The sequence below is a fragment of the Dermacentor andersoni genome, chromosome 2, assembly GCF_023375885.2.
Source record: "Dermacentor andersoni chromosome 2, qqDerAnde1_hic_scaffold, whole genome shotgun sequence".
NCBI lineage: Eukaryota > Metazoa > Arthropoda > Arachnida > Ixodida > Ixodidae > Dermacentor > Dermacentor andersoni.
The window spans coordinates 47,155,928-47,183,214 of NC_092815.1; the positions used below are offsets into that span (position 1 = coordinate 47,155,928).

Sequence of the window (27,287 nt, forward strand, 5' to 3'; positions counted from 1 at the left end):
GCGCCTCGACGTAGCAGAGCGGGCGAAAGGGTACACCTGCTGCTGCAGTGTTAGCGCGCCAGGTGTTGAGTGAGGGGAGAAGGCTTCGCCGCGACGCCACGTCACACTCGCTCTCGGAAGCCTGTGTTATACGCGCGTTTCTTGTCCGCGCAAGCTGACTGCGCCTCGGTGATCGCTATAAAGAAATTATTGTAAAAAGAAAAGCAGAATAAATTCGAAAGGAAAAGCATTGGCGGTAGTGAGTTTAGAACCTACGACCCCACGCTTCTTACCCACCGGGCTAACCCAGCGTTGGCCAATTAAGCGTCTCAACGCGCTCACTTGCCCGCGAGGAGTTCATAACTCGAAGGACCGCTCAGCTGCGTTCAATTGGACATGAATGCTTTTGCATTCGCGACTCATTAGCAGTGCTTAGGTGTCTATTGTAAAATGTATTTTATTGCATTTTAGAACGCTGCAAGGCAGGCTGCGTGGCCACGAGCTCAGAGCCTTTGGTCGCGCCACTTCGCTCCCTTCGTCTTCGCTCGCTAGTCCAAACGCTGATTTGTAACAGTGTCCTCGGATTTTTAAAAATCCGTCGTGGTCATTCCGAGACTGAGACAACGTTGCTTCGGCTATATGCAACATTCATCCCTCTTCTCTCTCTCTCTCTCTCTCTCTCTCTATATATATATATATATATATAGCCGTCGCCTCCTAAGGCCGCCTATGAGCATGAATCAGCATGAAAATAACTGTATGATGACGACGGCTTGATGACAATGGGATGACGAGGGTGGCACTGCCACGATACCATGACAACGGCCGTATCTCCAACGGATGCACGATAGCGACTTTCTGGCGACCGCATGACAACGGTGGCACAATCACGACTGAATTAGGACAGCATGCTCGAGTACGACAGAATGACGAAGAAGGTTGGGTGATGGTGGGATAAGGTGAGATAAAATATGCTGTCCCACAAGGGTCTATAACCAGCCCGCTTTTGTTCCTGTTGTACTTAAATGATATCGTAAATATACCGCTAACACCAGACATCATTTTATGTGCTGATGACACTAACATTTTCCTCGCTGGTAAAGATTTAGATAATCTAGAGACGCAAGCTGGTAAATGATGTAATCATTTGTCAGTATGGCTAAAAACGAATAAACTTGAAATAGACACTAAAAAGACGAAATATGTTGTATTTCGACCAAGAAACAAAGTATACTCCGCAAAATTCAAGTTGCATTTCAAGGGGTTTTGATTGAATGCGCTGCATGTCAAAAGTTCTTCGGCACTATTTTCCATGAAACACTTGGCCATTCGACATCAACAAGCTTGGTACAGGTATTTCACGGTTCATTGGTATATAATCGGAAAAATCAAGTGGTTATCGCCATTATGGGTAGCAAAGCAGCTCTGTTATATGTTAGTGTACTCACGTATCATTTACTGTTCGTCAATTTTGGGCACGACCACTAAAACAAACATATTCATAGACTGCAAAAGAGAACGGTACGCGTAATCGAAGACTTTAAATTTCCACGCCGAACGCATTCTGCCCCACCCTTTCACAAGCACAACATTCTAACGATCAAAAATAAGTACACGGATGCGAAAACAACAGTGTACTTAGATTTAAGTACACGTTAAAGAACTCCAGATGCTCCAAATTTCCGCAGTCCCCCACTACGGCGTGCCTCATAATCAGATCGTAGTTTTGGCACGTAAACCCCCACAGTTTAAGTTTTTTGAATATTTTTAATGAAAAGATAGGGACAGTTATTTATGACCAAAGGAGACAAAACGCGGATGCATTCCGTGAAGCTTATTTTCGGAAACAACATAGCTATAGTTCTAGATACAGTACCGATTACAGTGATATAATCCGGACAAATTACGGCAGGCAAGAACTTACGCACATGATTCCTCAGCTACAAAATACACATCATGTTATCACCAGCACGGTAGTTTTAAAAAGAAGATGCATGCTTATCTACTCATGTTTGAGATGTGAATTTTATTATTTTGTCATCTGTTCTCTTTCTTGAAGGGTGTTGCTTACATAAGTGCTATGCGTGATCGCATGTACAAGTGCTACAATGTTATATCTAATCTCAGAGACTGCTTTCTGATTTGTTGTTCCTTTGAAGTGTTCATAGCCCTGTTGCTGCGATCAAGGTTTCATGAGTTTATTTCTACGAGCGGTTTGTTAAATGCTGCCAAGCTGCGCGCCTTTTCATTTTCATTATTTTTCTGTTTTTAAGTGTAAAATTATGTGCGCGTCTTCCCTTGCCATATTGTTGAAAAATGTGGTTGCTAGCCCGTGGTGCTGAGCGTTGTGCATGCAATTTGGTGGTTAGTGCTGGTATTGGAACATTGTCGGGCATCTAGTGGCCTTTTTTTGACACTATTTCCCACACAGCCACCGGGTAAAAACCATTTGTATGTCTGAACGAGTGAATGAATAAGAAGTGACGATGACGGAAAAACTACAGCGTGATGACAACAGTATGACGACGACTGTGTGACGACGGCGGCATGACGAGGGTCGGATGACGAATTTAGAATGATGGACAGTGGAATCGCCACAGAGAGAGCACGACGATTGTATGACAACGCATGCATAACGACGACACAATGGCGACAATGGCATGACGTTGGTATGAGGGCAATGGGACGAAGACGAATGTATGACGACAATGGCTTGACGACGTCTGTATCACGAAACCGGTATGACGACGATGGAATGACCACGAACGCATCACGACGTCGGTGGGACAACGACTGCTTGACGACAATGCGACGACGATGGCGCGACGACAACGGCATGACAAGAGTCAGATGACAAAGCTGGAATAAGGACAATGCAACTGAAACTGGTAGACAAATTGGGCCACAGGATCGGCGGAAACAGACAGACAGACAGACAGACAGACAGACAGACAGACAGACAGACAGACAGACAGACAGACAGACAGACAGACAGACAGACAGACAGACAGACGGACGGACGGACGGACGGACGGACGGACGGACAGACGGACAGACGGACAGACGGACAGACGGACAGACGGACGGACGGACGGACGGACGGACGGACAGACGGACAGACGGATAGATAGATAGATAGATAGATAGATAGATAGATAGATAGATAGATAGATAGATAGATAGATAGATAGATAGATAGATAGATAGATAGATAGATAGATAAAGAAGGCAGACAGGCTCAAAAGGGCTGAAGTCGGCAAAGAATGCTAATCGCATTTTAAAAAAAAGTCAGCGTTTCGAAAACGGAGAGGAAAAATATGTCAGAAATTAAGCAATAATTTTCACTTTGGGTATTACAGAAACGGGTAAAGAAATAGAAAGACCTTGGCAACAGAGTAACAACATACTGTAAGAATAATGCACAATTTCGCTAACTTCAAAGTGTTTCCTTATTCTTTTCGTGTTTGATTTATTATTACCCCGAGAGAAAGCGTTAAGCCCACTTTCACAACAACTACATCATTTTTCTCCGCGAGAGAATTCCCATTCATTGTGAAGGCCCAAGCCCATATACCAGAAAACAATAACGGCATCCTAAAGAAGAAAAATTGTGCTCGTTCCACGTGAAGCTCTTCCTCATATTCTTCTCCTGACGTTAGATTCAACGTACTTCGCTTTTTATAATACCGTTCTTCATATGGAGGCGCGCTTGGCGTTGCGTGCGTCTGCAAAGCCTGCGCAATCGCACGCACAGAGCGGCCCTGGACGCCATCTGCACGAACGGGCGAGACGAATGGGTCGTCTAATTACACGTGACGCGAGCGCGCGGAATCCCTCTTTACAAATAGCGCACCGGGCGGCTTCGTACAGGAAGCAAGCGGCCCGCGCCGCTCGCCCAGTCGCCCGCACGCACGCAATCTCGGCCGATCAGGGCCACTCTTAATCAATGTCCGCGTTCACAGGGCATTTTTTTTTATTTCTTCCCCTCGCCATTCACCGAACAGTCGAATGAATACAGCGGACTCGGCAGCGTTGCGGCGATGTCTGAGGTGTCCCATAAGGACCATATAGCCTTTCGGTATGTAGCCGATAAAGAACAACTGCCGCCATCTCGAAAAAGAAAGCTGGCGGATAATTGTTTCGGCGTTTCGTGGCAACGACCGTCCCTTAGCGTCCTCGAAGGACGTGAAACGTGGATGCAATGTGGCTCTTGCAGTGTTGCCAAACGTGCCGCAACATGCGGTCTCCACTGCTTTAAACATTCCGCATTAACAAGGTAAGACGGTAGAATTCAAAACTATATATACATATGAATTGTACAATTTCCGTTCGTTTTATCTTCATTTATATATATATATATATATATATATATATATATATATATATATTCTTTCCATGCCCCAGATGCATGTCGACTACGCGAGTTATCGTGGTGTCGGCTCCAAATCAACTCTGGCCGCAAGGAAGCTCATTTATGCGCTCTTCTTTCTTCTTCTTTCTTTCTTTTTTTCTTTCTAACTCTTTCTATCCGTCTCTTTTTTTGCGAACCGCTGCCGTCCGAAATTCGAAATGTAGCCGCTGTAGCGGGCAGTCAAACCCGCGACCTCGGGCTCAGTACCAGAACACCGTAGTCGCCGAGCTGCTACGACAGTTATGGCTATCAGGCGACGAGCTGCGTCAGCATAGAACAGCCACGTAACCGTTACGTCACGGCCGTGTCCACCTGCTGCGCTTCTACCACGTGGTATCTTCCAGAGGCACTCGTCGACGATTGGGGAGACCAATGAGGAGCGGCCGATTCGCGCACGTGGGGCAAACGCGGTGAAGAACTATGTGGCACCCTCTCTCACCATCGTTGGTCACACCGCAAGGATTTCAGCTGACAGCGAATCGATCGTGTGCTTGTGCGTCATGCAAAGAGGCCCGCATATAACTTACCGCTTGTCGCCATGAGCTGCTTCCGGCACGCGCTTTTCTCACTATAGTGCGGACATACCTCTCGAGCGTGCGTGATAGGTTTATAGCAGGGATGGAAAGGCTCCACTGTGCTATATCGAAAAGCGGTAGGTCTATGCTACAGATTTCTGTACTTGACAATCTAAGAATGCAGCGGCAAATGTACCGCGGTCTAACGCCGAAGAGAGTCTGCATCGATGCGCCAGGCCATATACACGTTGATTCTCTAATTTCCGTGACCTCATGAAGGAGGCGAACTTTCCTCACGGTCGGCCTGTCCCTCGAGAACTGAACGTTTTGGAGCGCAGAGGCACGGATGGAAGCTGCAGTGTGGTATTCTAGGCGAAGCTTGTACTGAATTCTCAGGTTGTCGCTCAGTATACGGTCTGTTATATAAGGGAGGCTTAGCAATATGCCAAACTGCCGTACGTGAAAGCACCCAAACTTATGGTAGATACTCTTCTGCGGCTATGCGGTGCAGCCGCACGACAGAAGGTTACCAGGTTTACCATATCGTAGTATATACTGTTGATATAGAAATGCGTCAGGGCTAAAGCGTTCTTATCAGAGCGAGCGCTGCTCTCTCTCTCGCTCTCTCTCTCTCTTAGGGCCTTTCAAGCCTTCATCCCCATGCAGACCATAACATGTGGGCAGTTATACACACGCCGGCAGAAACCTCTGTGTTTCGTTAGAGAGCTTTCTCTCTCTTCCCGGTGTACGGGGTGATCACTTCTAAGTTTTACGGAATTTTTTGAAAAATCGCTTATGACAGATAGCATTATTCTTGTCTTTGAACTGGATTATTCGAAGAGGTTGGTATTACTGGCACGAGAAATTGAAACACATATTCAATACTAATTACCGAAAATTTATTAACTTCTTAATTACGTACTTTACGGCAGATATTGCAATTTACGAACTATAGCCGGTGAGTTTGCAAGACGTGTTCACTTGAAATGAATTTTCAGGATGACAACATATTCGAGATAATATTTCCGATAGTGCGGGACGAAATACGCGTGCGTTCCGGTTAGTTTCGTGCTTCAATGCACAAAAGAGCCACCCGCCGTAGTAACTTTGCGGCTGTGGTGTTAGCACGAGGTCGCGGGATCGACTCCCGACCGCGGCGGCCGCATTTCTATGGGGGCGAAATGCAAAAACGCCTGTGTCCCGCGCAGTGGGGGCACGTTAAAGGTCTCCAGGGGGTCAAAATTAATCCGGTGTACCGCACTACGGCGTGCCTCATAGTCATATCGTGGTTTTGGCACGTAAAACACCAGAATCCAAGTTCACAATAAATCGTTTTGTTAAAGAAAGTAAGTGAAACCATGCACTGCATTTTTACGGTGACTTTGATGGCGCATACCTCCAAACTGTTGTCATTCTGGAACCTAATTTTACCTGGATACACCTGGCAAACTCACCAGCTACAATTCGTAAATTGCAAGCTGTCCCGCAAAATAAACAATCAAGAAGTTAATTACTGATTGTTTGTTAATTATTTGAATATGTGTTTCGATTTCTCGTGCAAATAATGTCCGCGTCCCTGAATAATCCAGCTCAAGGACTAGAATTATGGCATCTGCAACAGGCGATTTTTGAAAATTCCGCAACACTTAAACATGATCCCCTTGTATAACTCCATTGCCAAGCGTTTTCGTACTGCTTATATGATGGCACACTAACTCCGATTGAGACCGACCACAGGGAAGGGACAACAGCCTACGAAATTTCGAGTTATGTACGAAACGGGCTGGAGCTTCCACATGACGGAGTGGCAAGCACGAGTTCGGGATGTCTCTCAGCCCTACACAGGCCGTCCCACCAATACCCTCCCTAATTTAGAGGCACTGCGACACTCCTGTCGAAACGGCGGCCGCGGTGGTCACGTACCGCGGGGGAGGGCGCGAAATGCAACCTGTGCCTCGGTCCTGTTGGGTAAAAATGTCGTGGAGAAAGGAAAGAAAGACCGCGGTAAAGGTATTTTGCTTCTGTTGACCGGGCCTGTCACCTGCTCTTCCAATTTCTCTAAATGGCCAAATCTACCACTAATTTCTAATTTCATTCCTTTTTTTTATTCTCTGTCCATTTGTTTCTTTAAATTTCATTTCATTTGTGTGTCATTAAAACATTGAATTTCCAGAAAATACCGCTTGACCAGTATCCAAGGGCTAGTGAAGGCCCATGATCAATACACCCATAGTAACAGCTACAAGAAGTAAGTACAAACCTATAGTGCTTAGTGAAACATGCTGTTAGAACATGCAGTTACACAAAACAAATAATATAGTATACATGTAAACATATATAAATGTAAACATAGACACACACTATGTATTTTTCTAATGTGAGATTATCTATACAAATATTTAAACAGAACCAAATATTGCCTTATCAAATTGCGAAGTAAACCGACCCCGAATTTTTCATGTAATTTTGGATAAGTACAGCTTTTAAATAGAAAACCCGAACTTGTTTTCTCATTTTCACTTCAAGGTATACTGAATCCTAAATTTTGGCACCTGAAACTCAATCAGTCGTTGACCATATGTGCTACGGGAAACTGGAAGATATAAATTTATATTTGTAGCAATGGGTGCATTCCGATTAGGTATAATAAGCAAGCCTATTCTTGCGCTCTAGCTCACACTCTTATGTTCGGAAGGACTTCGGGACGTAAATCGTGCAACTAAGCTATCCAGCGTACCTATCACTGGTTTTGAGGCTTCGGTGTTCATGTATACCCACAAACGACCGCTCGATATCGGCGGCTACGCGGCAAGCTTATTTATTTATTTATTTATTTATTTATTTATTTATTTATATATTACACTCTGCAGTACATACAGGGCTGTTGCAGGAGTGGGACCTCTAGGTTTTGCAGCGAAGTTGTATATGGCTAGCCGATTCGTCCGTCCGTCCGTCCGTCTCTCGGTCGTCTGTACGCCGAATAACTCATCTGGCGCAACCCCATGCGCATGCGCGAAAAAAAAATAAGAAAGTATAGAGAGAGGCACGCTATTAGCCAACGCGATCTAGATAGCACAAGGCCTGTTTACTCCGATCCCATGACGTCACGCTACCTATCCCTAAATTTTCATTGAAAAGGCTGGCATAACGAAAGCGGTGACATCAAAATTAATGTTGCCTACTCGGGAGCATGCCCATTAGATTCTATGGCAGTCGGGCCAGGTAACATGACGTCATTGATCAGAGTGAAAAGGCATTGTGCGCTCTATAGGTGGTGCTGGATCAGTTGCACCAGTAGTGACGTCGTTGCTCTCCGTCGCAGCCGAGCCCGCCGAGCGCGCGCGCAGCAGTTTCTCTCCGGCTCCGATATGGGTGGGCCACGCGTCATACGTACTCCCACGGAGCAGGCAGCTTTCGATCAGCAACGCTGCGAGCAGAACCGGGAACGAGCTCGTCTAGGCCGTACCGATGCTGCAGCCCGGGCACAAGAACAGGCTCGTGCAGCCGAGCGCAAGCAGCAACTGCGCCCCGAGGATCCAGCAGCCTACCAAGCCGTCGTTTAGTGAACCGATGGGATTAACCCGGGGATAAACACCGGGGCCGTACGTTTCAGCTTTGCTGGTTAACCATCTGTACGGAGTGCTTGGGCGGTGATCTTTTTTTTTCCATGACGTCTAGAAAAAAAGCGACAGCGAAGGAGTCGAAAAAACAAGAATGAAGAATAAGGTTACTCTGTAACCCAAAGAATAGCGAAGGAGGGAGGCTATTATGTGAACGATATCTACTCTGTCCGGAAAGATGGTTATATCCGCTCTCTACTCGCCTTTTCCTTTCTCTGCGGTGAGACTACACACAGAGCGCAAATAGTGTTAAATAACAGAAGTCGTTTCCTTTCTTGCTGCCTTGTTTTCTTCTGTAAACGGTACGCGCCCTTCCGCATCTTCTGTGTCAATATTTTGTTGTTGTTGTTGTTTTCTTCGAGCGCCTGCACCACGTATTCTCCGTTTCCCGTACAAGATGTGTATATTCGAGACGCCCCGCCCCGTACTCTTCACAAATGACGCCGTACTCGGAGGAATGCGTAGCTGCGTAGCGGTAAAAAAATTGTACGGGTAGGAAACAGGCTGAGCGGAAAACTTTCGAGCCGCCAAGACACGCACGCACGCGCGCCAGCCGGTTTTCCTTCTCTCCTCCCCCGCCATTTCCATTCGCGCACGCGTACAAACTTCGCGAGAAGGCATTCATTGTTTACGAACGAGGCTTATTGCAGCCGCTACGCGCTAACTCAGCAAACGATGTCGGAAGAATTTAAAAAATAAAGGAAAAGAAAAACGGAAAGAAATATCACGGATGTTTTCGAAAGAGGGTAGAGTGCTCGTGGCATTTGAGTCACCACACAGTTATTAATTGCGACGGCTTTAACGGCGCTCGAAAGAACTACACCGCTTCTGAGACGAGTGAGAGAGTCATCGTCATGCGCCAGTAAACAGCCAAGGACTTCGATGGAAAGTGATCGTGTCTCGTCCATTTGCGATCTGGGCCATATATGTGTAGTACAATCTCGAGCAAAAGACAACCCCCCCCCTTTTTTTTTTCGCTTCCAACCCCTGCACATGCTTTGTGTTATGCTCATGGCACAATGAACGCGCACGCATTCAACCAATGCAGCCAAACCCTGGGCGGTACGGCTTTGCCAGAAGAAATAACAAAATTTCCTTGCTGCGATACATATTTGCTCGCGATAACACGAGCATGGAGCACGTAAAATAAGGTATGGAAATAAGAAGGACTGGAACAGTAACGTGCTTATGTATTTACATTGTTCTTCCCTTGGTGTTTCCTCTCATGGTTACTATGTAATATCTTTTACGCATGGTATCACTTGCTCTATGCCCCACTTGAGTTCTGCATACAACTAAATAAATAAATAAATAAATAAATAAATAAATAAATAAATAAATAAATAAATAAATAAATAAAGCTATGGTGGAAATCATATTGCCCGAACCTGTAAAGTATAATAACCCATAGGAAATGGATGCTGACTCATGGGATATTTGCTGGAACTTTAGCGGTAACCATTCCGCTAATTTTCGATAGCAGAAGAGTTCCTATTATATCGGTATAACTCCTACCAATAATATAATAATTATTAATAATTATTATAATGATTATAATAATTATGTTTTTTACCGCGGAAGTTTCTTTAATATCGTGGAGGCTTTTGTAATAAGCAGAATAGCCTACGCTACGCCATTCTTGCAACTGAAGAGTGCTGAACGCACCAAAATTAAACTCATGACTCAGAGCGCCTACAAGCAGGTTCTACACCTCCCAATTACGACCGCCAACGAAAAGTTAGAGGTTCTAGGAACACACACTCTTGACGATCTCATGGAAGCCCAAAGAATTGCCCAACTGGAGAGGCTCTCGCCGTCCCCGACGGTGCAGCACATTCTCCAATCATTCTCCAATGCGGACGAAAGTGGGGCACTCCAAGAGAGTTCAGAAAACACCTGCACGTCCTACTACTACTTAAGAACACCCACCCTCTGCACAACCAAGAGCACAGGCGGGAAATAGCCAAATCCTTACAAAAACGCTTTGCAAACTCTAAGGACGTGGCCTATGTAGACGCGTCCGAGTTCGTGATCGAGACGCCATGACAGCGGCTGTACTAGATCAACAAAATCAAACCATCGCTGCAAGCTCAATCATTACAGCCTCGCCGAAGGTCGGGGTGCAAGTCGCAGTCGTCTTGGGGTACGCCTCCTCCGCAGCCAAATTCGTAGTCAGTGACTCAAAGACAGCCGTACGAAATTTCGCGAAAGGGCGCGTTTCACCCGAAGCCCTAAAAAGTCTGGCCAGGGTACCCGAAACCCGGCGCAGAAGGACGCAACTACATGCTAAGACGTTTCAACTGGTGCGTAGTGGTTACAAGATATACTGCGTCGTGGTGTCATTCGGCATTGTACTTGGCAGCGAGATTTCCACTCGGTATGCCTGCTGACGCCCCCGTAAGGTTTCGTGATTCACGGGTGGCATGGGGGATATATTAATCATAACAATAACCATCACAACATGAACGCATCATCACTATTTACACACACATCACAAGAACGATTTCTAACAGCCATCAGCGTCGTCAGTTATCTCCAAATAAGGATGAATGCGCTGCTTTTCTTTTCTTCCTTCCTTCCCCCCCTCACTCTCCACTGTTGTTTTTTTTCGTAAAAGAAAAACAAATGCCATTTCAGAGTTGATGCCGGCCGCCAACATTTCGACGCCTTTCTGAGCCTGTCGTGATTCCCACCGCAGTTGATTCTGGCATATCAAGCAATATATAACTTACGCTCGTGCTCTAACGCCGACAGAACGTGTGCCTTCCGCTAAACAAGTTAATTTGCCCTTTGTGGTAGTGAGCTTAGGAATAAGATCGAACTGGACTTTTCTGCACCCTTCAATTTCAAGTTAAAGGGACCACTAAAGTAAAACAATAAATCAATTTAGTCTGACAAAGAATTCTTTGAAAAGTATGTTGCTATTTACCCAATAATATGTCGCTTATTAGAAGAGAAAATTAAGCTCAGAGTATCATTTTCTTTTTGAAGTTCACGCCGATGCCCCAGAATCGGCACGTCAGCATGACGTCACGGATTTCAAAGTATTTATTTTTTTCGTATTTGGCATTTCACTCAGTGAAAGTTTTACTACGAAACTTGCCATATTCAGTCTTTGACTCCATTAGAACACAATGTAGTCAATCTTTACCGCTAAAGAATTAACTGGGCCCTAGCAAGCGCTGTCAAAATCCATGACGGCATGAGAACTTCAAGGCGGAGTCGCCACCTGTCTATTGTGTTTTTCGTTTTTTTCTCGCTTACCAAGTCGGGGTAAGAGTGGCGTTTCTGGTATTCCGGAAGAGTAATTTACTGATACACAACAAATAACTTTTCTCTTTAGTGCCCCTTCAACCGTTCATAGGCAGCGAGAAAAATTCGACATCCTCGCTGATTATTCACTGCACATAGCACGAAGTTTATACAATCCGTTGTCAAACTGCGGGATAAGGTATTAAAAAGGTGCTGTCAATAGAAGGAAAACTAAGTTCTGAAAACGACAGCTCACTGATCTGCGTTAATTTTGGTCTTCTTGCACTCACAGGACAAGATAAGTACCATAACAGAGATAACGGACCAGGAATCGCAGCTGATTGGCTTTCAGCCACAAGCGTTTACTGCGTAGCGCTTTGCTGTGGATGAAAAGGTGCAGGCAGGGCGAGAACGCGACTAGAGCACGCTACAAACGCGGCCTAGATAGCACCGCTCCGTCGGCGTCGCCATCTTGATCGTTGCTATACGCCCCCTTTTCAGCGCGAGCGTGTTTCGCCTAGCGACCGCCAGACGGCGAACTGCGTCCAACTCGGCGGCGTGCCTCGTACACGCAGAGGGAGCAGTCGGCAAAGCTACTTTCAAGCCGGCGTCGAGGGAGCCGGCAGTCAACGAATCGTGTAGCCGGTGAGCGGCGAGTGAGCGGTTGAAGGCTCGGTGCAGTTTTGTCTCGTTCCTGTGTCTGTAGCCGCCGGCGTCGCCACCATGGCCGTCAACGAGGCTGAGAAGTCTCAGGTGAACGAAATGGTGAACGACTTCATGCGTTACCAGCTAAACCGGCGCGGCCTTCAGTGGAATACGTGCCCGCCATTGCCGCGACCTTCCAAAGTGGCTCTCGTACTGCGGACGCTGGGGGATGAATTCATCACCAAATACCGCGAGGAGTTCACTCAGATGTGTGGCCGACTCGACATGACTCCCTCTGTGGCCCAGACAGCGTACATGGACGTCCTGAACGAGCTCTTCAGCGAAGGGATTACGTGGGCACGCATCGTGGGTGCCTTCGCATTCAGTGTGGAGCTGTCGGCGCTCTGCGTCGAGAAGAACTGGTCGGAGCTGGTGGACAGCATCGCATCCTGGTTGTCTTCGTACGTCTGTACGAGGCTTCTTCCCTGGATAAGGGACCACCAAGGATGGGTGAGTACGCTTTGGGGACCAGACGACCCCGTTTCGTGCTATAGGCGCGAGCCGGCATTTTCAAATCCTCGCCCAGATGCCGCCGGCTGTTCATAAGCCGCCGCAGTTAATACTAGCCTATTATCAGTTTGTAATTTGCGTGAGACAATAGCGCTAGTCCACCGCTGCTGCACTCGCATCAGTGCCAGTATCTTCGCTCAGGTAATTAAATTCGTTGGCGTTCAACCAGAAGTGTGCCACAAGATGGCTGCTCGCAGCGCAGTGAAAAGTGATTAGCGCACAAATTTTTAGTGCTTCTCGCGAATAACTTCATTGTTATCGACGTAGTGAGCACTGCGAATCGGTAAAGTATCAAATTAATGTCGCACTCCTTTTCGGTGGCGCTGAAGTTCTGGAAACTTGCCGCTTCGTCGAAGTGGCTTATAAAGTCATTTCAGCTGCGCTATGATCTACTAAGGTAACCTCAATCAATTCTACGTTGTGCGCAGCTCATATTAAAAGCATTGGTATTACGTCTCTGCTGTTAATTCACTCGCTTCTGTAGCTCATTCCACGATTATGCGTGGGTGCGTCAGAACACGTCGCAAGCCTAGCGCGCTGTAACGGCGGCCACGTTGCTCACAAAGAGAACCGTACTGCGCAGCGTGACTGTACCCACGTTATATTTTATATGTGCAGTAGGTACCCATGCTGGTGCTGACGAAAAAGAGCATTCGTCGCCATTACGTTTCCGCCACCACGTAATCTACCAGTTTGCCGTCTAGTCCGCTGTTCAGGCGGGTTCAGTGCTTTCTGCGAGCGGTTTGATGAAAAAAAGAGAGCGCTACGAAAACGAGGACGAAAGAACATGTACGACAGACAAGGCGCTGACATGTCGTATGTACATGTTGTTCTTTCGTCCTCGTCTTCGTAGCGCTCTTTTTTCATCAAGTATGCTCAACCAACTCGCCCACATCAAGCTTCTGTTTCTGCTAGCGGATATGCGACTGTTGGCTAGCCATGAGTCTGCACGAGTTGTAGTAGCGCCGGTGTTAGCAGCGCATTCTCGCGATAGTAGCGGCGAGCGGTTGCACCCATGTGTGCACGCACTCTTTGGAAGGCTCGCGGGGGCAGCAACTGTGCCCAGCAGTCAATGGGAGTGTCGCCTCTGAGCCACTTCCGGCTCCGAGTCCTTATCGCATCCCCAGGCAGTGCCCCGCTCCATCCCTCCGGCGTTTTCTTCAGGAGCCTATCTAGCGGATGCCGGCTGCTGCTTCTCGTCCTCTCTGGCACGGCTATGCCAGCGTTCGGTTTTTCCTCGACGTTCTCGGGGAAGTTATTCATGAACCTGGTATTTGGAGAAGCAGCAGCAGTTATGTCGACTGTACTGTAGGCAACGAGTGACAGTGAAGACCTGCGTGCTTCGTTACTTTGTGCCTTCGGCTCCAGCTGGCTTGGTATTTTCTCCCGTCTTGGCGCGCAACCGACGCTCACGACCTCGGAGCGTGACCGTTCCTCGGGTACTAGTGCGCCGCACGCCGTGTCGCCCTACTACGCAGCGAACGGCCTGTTTTTTTCCAGAGCTTGGCGAGGTCGCCCGGCCGGCCAGCTCCGAAATGGTTCGCGCTGAGGCCGGCGCTTCTTGGAACGGCGAGCGATGTCTCGTCGTCGCCGCTCGTGGCGTTCCAGCCCAATTAAGCGGCGCGTTCGATTAGGCGAGTTGGCCTGCTCTTCAATGCCAGGCGCTTCGTCGAAGAGCTCCTGCTCATGACGGCAGCGCTGTCTTGCTTGAACTTCCGAAACGGCCGTGTAATCGAGTCTTCGAGTGCCGTGTCAGCAACGCGCTGCCGACCACTGCTGTTCAAGCGTCTGTCTCCGTAGCGCGTCAACTCGCTTGCTTGATAATGGGCGACGCACCGCACTTTTACTCCTAGCAACTGTTTATCGCGGCCAATCTTGCCTCCCCCCCCCCCCCCCTTATCGTCTCTGCACATTTATGTTACGTTATTTTGCGGGATAAAGCGTTGTTTCCCCGGCGCTTGTCTGTCGGGCTTGTTTCACAATCGACGTCGTCGAGCAAAAAAGTTACTTCCTGTGCTTTCCGAGATAATCTTGGGACATGTTCCTCATCTACACCAAAAGTGCCGGATGTTCTCGCGACCTTAGGTATAATCATTCGTCATCCATCGGCAAAAGGATGGATAGGTGAGCTAGTTCGTATTGCATTATAATAAAAACTTGGAGCACTAAAAATACAAAGTACGTAGAAGAAACATACCGCACACGCGTGTGGTGTGTTTCTTCATCTTTTGTTTCTGGTGCTTTAAGTTTTTATTGTAGTCCATCGGCAGGTCTCTTTTGAGCACTTACTGTCCTGGTGTTCGGATTTGTAGCTCGCATGTGAATGTGACTAGCAGCTCTGAACGCATGGTGTCAGAAAACTCATTCGTGTTCGGCAACCAGCTTTGGTCTCTTATACGTTTGTTCCGGTGTCCCTTGTGGTGCTGCTCACAGATGTGCTTTCACCACCCCTCCTCTATCTCCCGCCCTTATAGACCCACTTCCTGGGGGCGGAAACTTTTTCTTTTAGAATTTTAACAACTAGCTTACTCAATTTGTGACGTTTCATAGCGCCCTGTTTGCGTTGAAACTGGGCGATAAAATAGGTATGTTTATGTGGTTTCAACAAAGACAGCTGTTAAACGTTTTAGTCAAAGGTTCCATGTAGTTTCACCCCAAGGTGCGCCCTGAACAATTTCGCAAGTATTTGAGGCCCCGATTACAGTGCGTTGCTTGTTTTGCAGGCAGAACTCGGGACTTGTGCACGATTTCTGGAAAGCGGAAATGATTTTAGGTGTGGTTGGCATGAAATTCTGAGGCAGTTGCAACGTGTTCTTTAAAGGGAGTTTGGTGATTTAGGATGGTTTAACTGTTGATTAGCACGTATCGTTCACTCTGTCCGCGGGATCGCGAACGTCCTTAAAACGCACCTCCCTACAGCGCAGTCAATTTTTTTTTCTGAGACACGTGGTTTACAAACGAGACCACCACCTGTATCGGCTAGCCAACCCAACATTTCGTTCTCGGAGTTCACACCGAAGCAGGCTTCCGCAGGAGTCGTTCGAAACGCACTGGTCGGTTCATGCTTCGCTCAACGTACACGTGCGCTGTAACCTAATTGTCGTGCAAATACATATTCGTTTTGCTTACCTCCACTTACGGCGCTGTTGCGTAAGCGTAGCGATTAGAGCCGCCGCCGTTGTCGCTAACTGAATTCGAGAGCGCGGCATCGCTTTGACGAGGCGTGGCAAAGCCAGTCTTGGCTCCTGGAGTGTTTCTCCGTGCGTCGACATCGATATAGTGCCTATAAAGTCGGCACTTCGTTTAGGCGCTCCACACGCTCGTCTTGTGCCCACTGTGTAATGGCGAAAGCCAGCTCGAAGCGTTTTCTTTAGCCGTTGTCTATACCGCTGACCTGGCGTGTCCGGAACCGCTGGCGCGTTGCCTGGTTATGCGAATGAAAAGCTCGGTAATCGTAGCAAAAAAGCTGCGTTGGGCTCGATCGAGTACAGGCCGAAAGAAGGCCGTGCGAAAGGGCCCGAGGGCAGTGTTCGGGTGGCGCGGGAGACCTTCGGTTCTCGATTCTGAGAGCTTTGCCCAACGAACTTGGCGGCTCCGATCGGATATCTCGGAAGTCCTGCGTGCGGAGACGTATAGTGGAGCTCATATCTATGTGCGGTGGCTTTCCAATGCTCGCGCGGTTCGTTTACCGAGCAGGTTTAGCTGGCGTTGCTGCAGGGCAGTTTTCGTGCCGGCGCTGCGGCTGGCTGCCTTCAAGGTGAATTGCACGGCAAGCCTGTCGCGCTTGCTCTGTTGCGACGGCAGCTCCGGATGTAGCCGCCGTGTTTGGCGCGAGTGATAAGTAGGCCCTTAGCGGCAGTTTTTGTCTTGAGGTTTTTCTTATGCGAGTGCGACTGACAATTATCCGATGGGGGCTCTCTTGGCTGAAGTCGGGAAACGTGGGACTTCCTAAGCAGGGAAGAAATCGTCCGAAACATTGCTTGTTTCTTGAGCCTGTGCCTGAGTGCTATAGCTTAGTGCGTGCCTTCAATATGGCAGCTATATGTGAAAGTTGCTGTAACCTCGTTGGGACGCACAGAATCGCGAGCGCCTGTCTTGCCGTCGTTGTGCTAGTTGCGTCACAAGCGCTGGGATATGCGTTCGGAAAAAAAGCGTGGTAAAGCGTAGGTGGCATCGCGGGTTGCTTAGGAACGAAGGCCGACCAGATAGAGCGAGATCTCCTTGCCTCGTCGTCACCGTCATTAGTTTTTTTCGCTTGTCGCTGTCACAGCAAAGTGGGGTGGCGAAAGCTTGGTTTCAGGTTCTCCAGTTTCCTCGGTCTCTGCTCGCCTATTCGTATTGCAACTCAGCGGCGCTGTTGTAATTCAGCCGTTGGCAGGTTCGCAGCTTCACGCACGGTCGTTCAACTCCCGACCCTCGGGCGAGATGATGCTCCCAGGGGAAGTGACCGTTCTGCACGCAGGTGCATTCCTTCTTCGTGCAGCAGCTTGTATCCATGAGTCATTTTCTTTTTCTTAAGCCATTACTGTGTTGCAGCGGTAGTTTCGCAACTCTGCACTTCACCTTTCGGAGTGAAAATTCGCAGCTATTCATTTTATCTCATGTAAATTTACCATTTGTCTATATCTTCCTCCTCCCCTCCCCCCCCCCCCCCCCCCCGCTTTACTCCTTATGGAACGCATCGAACTTAAACTACGTAGCTCCTTGGCACATTCGTGCTGGACTTGCGCGCTTCAGAAAGCGCTGTTCTAAGCTTACTACGGGTTCCTGTTTCTCTTCTACGTTTGCTTTTTGCCACCGAAGCTATCACTCGGTATTAGAGCCATTAGCTATCATTTCCGTCTACGTACTACGTTCGGTCACCACTCTGTCGACCTGTTTGATGCAGCAGGTCGGGCGCGTTGCGCAACTTACAGCTTAAGCTTCCGCAGGTGCCTTTGAACTCGCGGTCAAGCAATTCCCCAACTGGGGCATGCGACCGCGCCATACATCGGACATAAGAGTTCACCGTAGGCACTGATTCATCGACGGAAGTCTCCTAACTGTGCGTATGTGCAGTGCTGCTTTTCATTTGTATGTTGCGCAGCGCCCTGCTCACTCGCATTTACACTGCAAGAGCCGGCTGGAAATCTGCGGCGATGTCAGTCGCACATCCGGTTGGCGTAGCGTCCCTGTGTTGGCGGCAGCGCAAATCTGCCGCACTTCGGCGGCCGCGCCTTGAGTCTTTTTCTCTTTTTGAGCAACGCGTTTCCTGACAGCGTCTCATTGTGTGCCTCGCTGACGAGACGAAAACGGTAACCGGCGTGGTTCAGCTTTCCTTGTCGCGTGAGATTCCATGCTTCTGGCAATGCCGCACGCAACCTTCTAGCATTTGTTAACGGCCTGTGCGAGCGTCTCCGGCGCTGAAGCAGTACAGTCGGAGCCAAGAAGCTTACGGTCCGCGCGATCTGAGAGAACGTTACATTTCACAAGTTTTGTGGCCGTAGCCAATAAAGCCGTACAATGCCGCGTTGTTCGCATAGGTAGCGCAAGCTGGAATTCCCAATTCCAGGGTGCGCAAATGTTCAGCTCTTTTTATATAAGATTTCGCCGTATGTTTACTACGAACGCGTCGCCAAATCCCTGTACACGGTTCATCTAAAGACTGAAATTGAACACACCGCAGCAAGTTCACCCCGATCGTACCATTATCCATCTCTCAGGTGGTCGGCGATGACCCACTGAAACTTAACGAGCACAACCCGTAATCACACACGTGACCTTTCGTATCGGGGGCGCAGCGGTTCCGCTGTTTCCTCCCATTCTCTTGCGTATAGGACAGCCTATATTTGGCGAAAAACTGTGCTCGGCTACACGCGGCGGCTGCTTGCTCCTGCTGTATCCCGCGTATAGCCGCCAACTGCGCGGTTCGGATGTGTACGCAGCCGCCGAGCCTATTTCCCCAGCTTGCATGCGACGCGAGTGCGTTTTTCGCACAGCTGTTTGTCGTGATCGCGTGTCAGTTCGTGTTTACGGGCGTGGTTAAGCGTGGCTAGGGATTTTTTTTTTTTTCGCTCGTGTCCCGACCCCGACGGTGCAACGCACCTTTCGCGTATGTGCGTAACGCGTGTGTAGAGCTTGACATGTGCGAAATGCTGCGAGCTCTGGTTTCGCCGCCCGTTGCGCCTCGTTTGTCCTCGTCACGCTTAGAGGGACCTCTCCCCGCCCCTGGCTACCAATCTCGAAACGGACGTTGTTGCGCATGCGTTCATGCCGTGGGAATGCGTCTTGCGCAGTAATGTGTGCCTGGTTTGTTATACATTGATCTAACATAAGGATGGTTGATATGTTTTAGGCAACAATCGTACTCGCATACATACAAGCGGTGGTTTACATCTGGTTCCCGTGGGGTCTTGAGCTCCTTGGGGATCGCGTTGCGACTGTTAGAAATTGCGTACCCAAGCGTCGTTGCGTACTCAAACCGCCACGCCCTGCAGGCTTGCGTTCTCGTGTAACTTTTCGTGTTCTTTCTTTTTTCAACCCGGCGGTTGGCTTCCTTTTGTGTGCGCAAAAACTAAAGCTCCATGTTAACTATTTGCGCACGTTTATACGGATAGCATAAGTTCACTTTGGGAGTGCTGCTGGTGTGTTGTGCACGCGCATTTCTCGCCGCAACCCCCATTACCCCACCGGGCCTGGCGGCAGCGCAGCGACCGCAGGTCCTTTCCCACCATATACATCCGCGTGATCCCTTATTACGGCGGTCAGCGATGGGTGCCTGCGCCTTCTAAGAATTCCTGCTCACGTGACCCAGCTGCAGGCGAGCTGCAACCCGTCCTGCTGCTGTCCCGTGCGTTCACGGGGGAGGCTGGCATGTCGATCGTTCACGCGCGGCGCCCTGCGAGCAGGCAACCCAGAGCCGCGCAGCCTGCGCCAGAAGCGCGCGCGCGCAGCACATTCCTCTCGCCTGTGATGTGCGCGGCTCTGCGGTTCGCCGCGGAGCGCTCACGCCCTTAATGGTTTGAGAATTCGGTCGCCGCGGCTTTCCCAGGATGAGGCAGATTCCCAGGGCGATGACGCCCACGAAGCGCAGGGTACGACGGCCATCGTAACGGCCTGCACAATAAAGGAACGCGCGGGTTGTGTCGCACGAGAGCAGCGCCGCTTCTCTTACATCACTGGCCAGTGCTTGCAGACGTTCGTAGCGCTGGTCAGCTCATTGTTTGTGCCATTGTTTTCCCGGGGACTTGAACTTATCGTACAGGGTTCGTTGTCTTGGGGTGTAGGCCTCACCGCGCGCTCCTCTTTACATTGTGTTCAGTTGCTGAAGGGACTTGTCGAGAAACGTGCTTTCTCAAGGTATAAGATGCCTGTCACTTGCTCGCTTCACAATTCAGAAGACCCTCGGCGGGCATGGTGTGTCGCAAGGACTTCAAAGCGCCTCGCACAGCATGGCACGGCGCGCAGAACTGCGCGCCGTGCGAACGGGAATTGCGGACTCTCTACTCCCCCCCCCCCCCCCCCCCATGTGCTTTCTTTGTTGGCAGAGTTAACATATGCGGTGCACGGCGTTCGCTGTCTTGCAGATGTGATCCCTGCAGAGCTTAACAAGCTGACACAAGTGTGCGTCTTGTTTGGTGCACTGCCGCGCGCACGCATGAAACTCGCAGGCTGTATACTGGGCCCGGACTGTGCGGAGGCACAGCGATCAGCGGGCGGAGGAGGCAGAACGATTCGGAGGAGGAGGCGGGCAAGGGCACGACGCATGCAGTGCGAGCCATAAACTCGGCAGGGGAGGTCCGTAAATCACCGGAACGTAATCGCCGAGCTCGTGTGGCGTTCGCGCTCGCGGTTGGCGCGCGTTTTCTTTTTTCTGCGCTCCGTATAGTTTCGTTCCTGCAGCGTCAGTTTGCGGAGTCACGGCCGCGGAGCGTCTCTCTCGGCCATTGCCGTGCGCGGGCGCGTGGTCTTCCCGGGTTTCGGAGCTCCCCGCGAACCCCGACCGACGAGAACGCCGTGTAGGCAGGCAGAGCGAAGTGTCTGGTGGCGGACGCTGCAGCGTTGCGCAGTGCGGGAGATGCCCTCCCGCAATTTGCATCCTCTTTCTCGGTGTCGTGTTTCCGCAGCCTCCTTCCTCCTCTGCCTCGCTCCTTATTCCGGATGATCGCATCGTTTTTTCTTTGCCTTCTCGTCGTCGCGGCGGCTGTCTTCGTCGCGCGCGCGGTAGTCAGACGCATTGCTCTTCCTCCCCTTTTCGTTCCTCTCTGGCCCAGTCTTCTAGACGAACGCAATTGAAACATAGAAAGCAGAGAATGATGCACGTCTTTTCCTCTCCTCTTCCGTTCAATCCTGCGTGTGCATACTGCAACCCCCTTCCTCTTCCTCTCGCATTCTGTCCCGGCTCGTAGCGGATATAACGGCCCGTGACTCTTTCTCGTCCTCTTGCTCCGCGGCGTCCTGCAGTGCTCGCTGCGTCGGCGGGGTGCATCGCTTGTTTAATCATGAGCAGGGGCTAAGTGGAAGCGTCATTTGCATACGGAGGCTTCGCGATGCAAATGCTCATTCTCCCTGGCACTCTCGCCTCCCCCTTCACCCCCACCCCCCCGTCGCTCTTCCGCTCTGTGGTGTGTACGCGGCGTTTGAAACAAGCGGCCAGGCGAACACTCGTCCCGGCGTTTAGTTTGCTCTCGAATATGGATTGCGGATGCGATTTGTACCGCGATATATGTTCTATCGCGAATGCGTCGTAATGCAGCGCCGCGTATTCTGTGTGGTAGATCTAAAACCCTGCCCTTACCGTCCGCCGGTTTGTCCTGGCGTAAAGCGTTGTCGACACTCTTCGGGATCGCGTATTTTTCCGAGCTACCCTTGCCGTTTTCTTACTTTGCGAGACCCCGCGATGTGTTATGCATACGGTACCGCTTATTTACAGTGGGCAAGCTCGAAACCTCTTCACGACAGTTGTCTCAAAAGCGGGGATTTGAGCATTATTTTACGCAACAGTCTCGGTATATATAGGGTTGGCGAATGCCAAGAAACTTTATATCCTATCACGCTCCACATCATAGCGTCTCCCACGCTCTGTGCTTTAGTGTACAGAGCACGTATCGTTAGCACTCGGCACTTGAGCTGCTCCCGCCAACTAGCTGTCGAAAACCTTGGAAGTTGCCACGCTATAGCCGAAAATGCCACGTACCGACTTTCGTCCGTTGAAAATATTACGCGCATGCTTTCTCTCTGCGTAGCATTTAATTGAAACGAAACGTTTCAACGAAGCTTTGCTTGATGTAGACTCCGACAAGTATGCTGGACCTGTAAAATTATCTTTAGTCTAGGCAGTGTGACAGTTGAAGCCATTAACTGTGCTTGCACTGAATCACACCTTCGAAGCATTGCTGGGCAGCACGCAGCCTGCTTGCCCCTGCCAGGCCGCGCCTTGGCGCACCGCGATGGTCTGGCACCGCGGGGTACCCGACCGTTCCTTCGGCGAAGTTCTTCCGGTGACCGGTCGTAACGTCGATGGGCGCAGGTCATCGCCAGCGGGCAGGCGCGATGCGGTCCTGCCGCAGCGGTCGTAAAAAAAGCCGGATCTCTTCCTTCCGCTCCGGTGTTCGCGCTTGTGGTCGACTCCGGACCCCTCCCACACCGAGCAGCTGCCATCCCCTGGGGACGCAGACCCCGTGGCTTGCTTTTGCTTGTTGGTTCCTGCGTGTAGCTATAGGCCGCCGAGCCTTAGTGCGCATGCTTTCTTCAGTCTATTTCCTTCCTTTCCCGTGCTCATGCGCCTCCAGGTTGCACCGATGAATTTTTCAACTGTACGGGCAGCGTCGGGTCATCTGGCTTCTATCCTCCGGACGTTGTTGCTATTTCCGATCGCTTTTCTTGCTATTTCCTATCATCTTCTTTTTTTCTTGCGCTGTTCGTTATTTTCCTTCATGCCATGAATTCTGCGCCCCTGTATGAGCCTATATCCTGTATCTCTGTATGAGCTGCCAAATTCTGCAGGGTCATAAAAGCTTTACCTTTATTAACACGTAAAACAGTTTGCGAGGTGACCATTCTGAAGTAGCTTTTCAGTTACTGGCCGTGTTCTCTCGTACTGGCTCTGCGACCAACATAGGCAGTTTATCGAAAGTATAAATTGTCATCCGCCCGACTATAACACGAAGCTACGAAGGAATCCAGCACGGGTTTGTCGCAAAGCTTCAAAGTTAAAAATTCGTCTATAGCGAAAATACGCTATAGCGAGCGAGCGCTATATATCCGCTCGGCGTAGCAGTGGACCCGAATTTATTAGTTTGCGCAGCGAGTCGGTTCATCGTGCCGGTTGGGAGTAATCGGCAAATTTAATCAGAAACGCAATGTAAAAGTGGACAGGAAAAGGGCATTTGACCTGGCCACTTTCACATTGCATTTGACTAACTTTGCTGAACCCTCCCACCCCGTACAATAGTGCCTTACGTTGGGTACTGCGAATATTGACTGCGCTGATGGCTTGCGCTAATTTTGTGTAAAATCTTAGCCTTCGGTGCGGTACTTGGAAAACTAATTATTGGTACGCTGTGAAGTCACCGTGTCAATTTTCAAGTACTACTACTACTACTACTGGACATACGTTATATTCTCAAGTCCGATTCGCGAGTTATTTGCGTTCTCGGCGCGGGCAGAATACCGGGCTTGTTCGAATATGTGTTATTGAGCGTTGCGTATGCCTTATTATGCGCCGACTTGCGAATCTCCGGCCGCTCTGGACCGACCGACCAGCCGACCGTCGCTGTTGGGGCGAGACTTGTACGCTGGTCCCTTGCGCGGACCGGAAACAGGAAGCGCGCTGCTTCCGACGGGCGTGACGGCCCCGGCGTGGAAATAGAAACGGCGGCGAGGAGGGACGCCGGAAAATGAGGGCGCAGGGTGGTGGAATATGGCGCCGTGGACCCTGCGCGGATGCGGGTTCCACGTTTTTTCTTTCGTTTCGTCCGTTTTCGTATGTGCGTTTGTCGTTGCTGTTTCAGTGTTTCTTTCATGAAACAACGCCTCCCTCCGAAAAAAAAAAAAAAACTGCGTGTGAGCGGTTAGACGTGAACTCTTGGCTGACCCCCACCGGGGTGGAGTGCCTGTGCCATGTGTTCGTTTCTTTTTCTTTCTTGTTTTTTTTTTTTTTTTTTTTACTTTTTGCGGGCGCTTATATTAACGGGCCGGCGGACTTAACGAAGATAACCACGATACATTTGTCTTCGATGACGTGGTATAGGAAGACCGCAGCAAACAGTTTTTGTCCGTATAGTTCCTTTACTTTCGTGCCTTTGTGGTCCAGAACAAGCGCCCGTGTTCAGAAGCCATTAACAGCCATTGCTGTTCCTTTTTTTTCTTCGCTTTTCTTTGGCTTCGGTGTGGCTTCTCCACTGGCATCTACGTGATGAGAATGTCCTCCCCGTGTCACGTTCATTCCCAGCGGCGAATAGATGCTGCGAGAAACCGTATACGCGATTCTCAGACCTTGGATGTTGGACCGACAACTGGTCTTAGCGCAGATATACTGTACCGCGAACGCCGCTTTTATCGCGCGACGGTAATACGTGCGGAGGTCGTCTCTTTTCCGAGCATTTCTTCGGTAATGCTTCTGCCGCCGCCAGCGTGGCTCGCGCGGCGGAAACTACGACCTCGGCCAGGTTTTTTTGTGCGTTTATTCCCGAATAGTCGATATCGAGGGAAATATCAGAAGCAAACATACGTATTTCTGGGCTCCACGAAAAGCGCTCGGGGTGCGTTGACGTTCAGGCGCCATGTTCGGAACGCACAAGCCTCAGCGGGAGATGCGCTGCTCAGCGGAGTTTCAGCCGCAGGTTCCCCGTGCCAACGCAGCGCGCAAAGCCGCCGACTGTTTCGCGACGTGAATAATTTCTTCATTCCGCGTTACGAACGCTTCCGCCGGTGGTATAGCTGACTCGGTGTTAATGCCATTTCTGCTGTTTTGCACCATGCGTCTGGGTCCTGGTAATTCAGATTTGCTCAGCCAGTGCTACGCATTAGTGTTTGGGCCCTTATCGTGAAGCTTACAACGCCTTTATGTTCTAACTAGCGATCAAGCCACGCTAGGCCTAGCCCACCGAAGGAAATATTAGAAAACAAGAATGTACTTCGGGGAAACATCGCCGTCGCAACTGGCGTAGCATACACTAGAAACTGTTAAGAGGAAGCTTTAGCTCGGGCCCAACTCCGACGCCGCCTATTCAAATGCATGCAAAATGCAGAAACGCTTTTCTGAGGTAACCCCTGGATCGATTTTAATGGAATTTGTTGCATTTGAGAGACAAAGGTAAATTGTAGTGACTGTTGCAAGCGGAATTTCGATTTAGGGTCCGAATTTTGTAAAAAATGTCAAATTCGGAAGCGCGAGAAAGAACAAATTTTACAAATTAATAGCTCTGCATCAAGAACAGATATCGCGGTTCTGTAAACGGCACCCATTAGATCATTCAAAGAAGGCAACTTGGAAATTTATATCTTCTGTGAATTCGTTAGGTTTGTACAAAGGTTGTGCAAAAGCTGTAATTCCGTATTGCAATTTTTTTTTAGATTGTTGTGTAACATATCAATTTTGTCATCATTAGATGTATTATTAAATGGAATTCACATAATTGTGATGATTTTTCATTGCTGAGTCAGTTATAAAATTGAGTTTAGTTTTCTTAAAATTATCGATTTTTGCCAATTTCTTCTAATAAAAAAATGACAACCTAAATAAAAAATTTGAAACGAAAAGTCGCTAGACTTTAAGATGTTTTAAATGCAACAAACCTGGTCAAATGTCGCGCAGTGTTTGCCGAGGAAAACAAATTCTCCTTTTACATGTATTTAGATAGGAACACCCGAGCTACAGCTTCCTCTTAAGGTTGATTTATACGCGGTGTAGTCCGTCAATTTTTGCTACTGACGGTGCTGCGCGTGCAACGCGCCAGCCGTCTAGGTTCGAACTTGTGTGTGGACGTAGAGTTCTGGCGATGGAGCGAGCCTCCGCCATCTTCGCTTGCCAGGATCGTAGCTGACCGAGCAGTCCGTGACGGGGCCAGCAGCGGCAGCTGCATCTCCTGCGGTGCGCGCGCTTCCGCGTTCTCTTCTCGGTCTTTTCTTTTTTTCCTCGCCCTGTTTTTCTTTCCACCCCTGGCTTGTGAGAGCTGCTCGCGAGCGCGTCGTCCAGCTGCTGCTGTGCCGCGTCAGTCTCTCCGGAGGTTTCTGTTTACGTGCGTATATGCACCGGTGCCTACGGGGAGCTGGCGTCGGTGCTCCGGGAAACGTCGTCCCTGTTTCTATAACGTACCCGCCTGAGGCTTTTTTCGAGCTGGCTCCAACCCGCATCACAGATTTTCGGCGCGCCGGGTTTTTGCTAGCTGACTTCCAAGATATGAACCGCCGCATTCGTTCTATATAACGCCCTGTCACTGCTAATTGGTCGTCCTGGAGACGCGCCTGTATAAGCCGGTGGGGTTCGGTGTTGCAAAGAGAAAACGGCCTTCATGCGCAGAGCAAGAGCTCGATACCGGTGGTTTCAAGGAAGCTGGCCGCATGGCACTCTAGAGCCTTCAAACAGGTTCCCAAAGTTCGCCTAAACCTTATACGCGGTGCTCCACCTCGAGTGCACGCTATAGGGCACGAAACACTATACGCTTCGTTGCGACCGTAGTGTCTACTCTGTGGTCCGGTGTAGTTCGGGATTTAACCTACACGATCCCAGCTTAGCCTGTTGTGGCCCGTAAAGTCGTCACTAGAAATTAAATTGCTAACACGCGCTTTTCCGATTCCAAAAAGGCTGCGCGCGCGTTTTTTTCTTGCCAGTGTCGGCGTGGTCAACCGCGGCGCGGCCGTTGTGGCGCGCGCCAGTCGTCCGTATCCCTGGCGCGGTCGGCTTCACGGGACTATTGTGCGTCGCCGTGGGTTGCGGAGCGTTTCTCTTCGGCGCGCTTGTGTCGGCAGCGTTGTGTATTCCAGGGCGTGGCGCCTTCCTTCATCTTGTGTGGGTTCCCCCTTGATCCTGCCGCGGCGTCTGTGTCCAGAGTGAGGTCAGGCGAACGCCGATGCGAGACACGGACGCCATTAGCTGGTTCGGATGAGCGACGTTCGTATAGGCGTCGGGCGGGCTCCTTCGCGGCCGTATACGCATTCATAATGCGGCATTAAATCTTGCCTTATTAGTTATTAGGGACACAATTAGCCTCCGCTCTGAGGCGTGAATGAAAGCTCGAGTCCGCCTCCTTTACATCGCGCCCCGCTCTTGGAAGTCTATACGACTCGTTGTGTCGTTCTCTGCGTGAACGTTCG

General features: G+C 49.7%; 1 protein-coding gene across 1 annotated transcript in view; it reads left to right on the forward strand.

Annotated features, from left to right (window-relative positions):
* Positions 1-12,302: 12,302 nt before the first annotated feature.
* The window catches only part of LOC126542670 (apoptosis regulator Bcl-2-like), a 67,215-nt gene continuing 52,230 nt past the window's right edge, over positions 12,303-27,287 (forward strand). Inside the window, exon 1 of the mRNA XM_050189812.3 lies at positions 12,303-12,932. Within this exon, the coding sequence (XP_050045769.1) occupies positions 12,501-12,932 (432 nt within the window). The 5' untranslated portion in view covers positions 12,303-12,500. The remainder of the gene's footprint in view (positions 12,933-27,287) is intronic.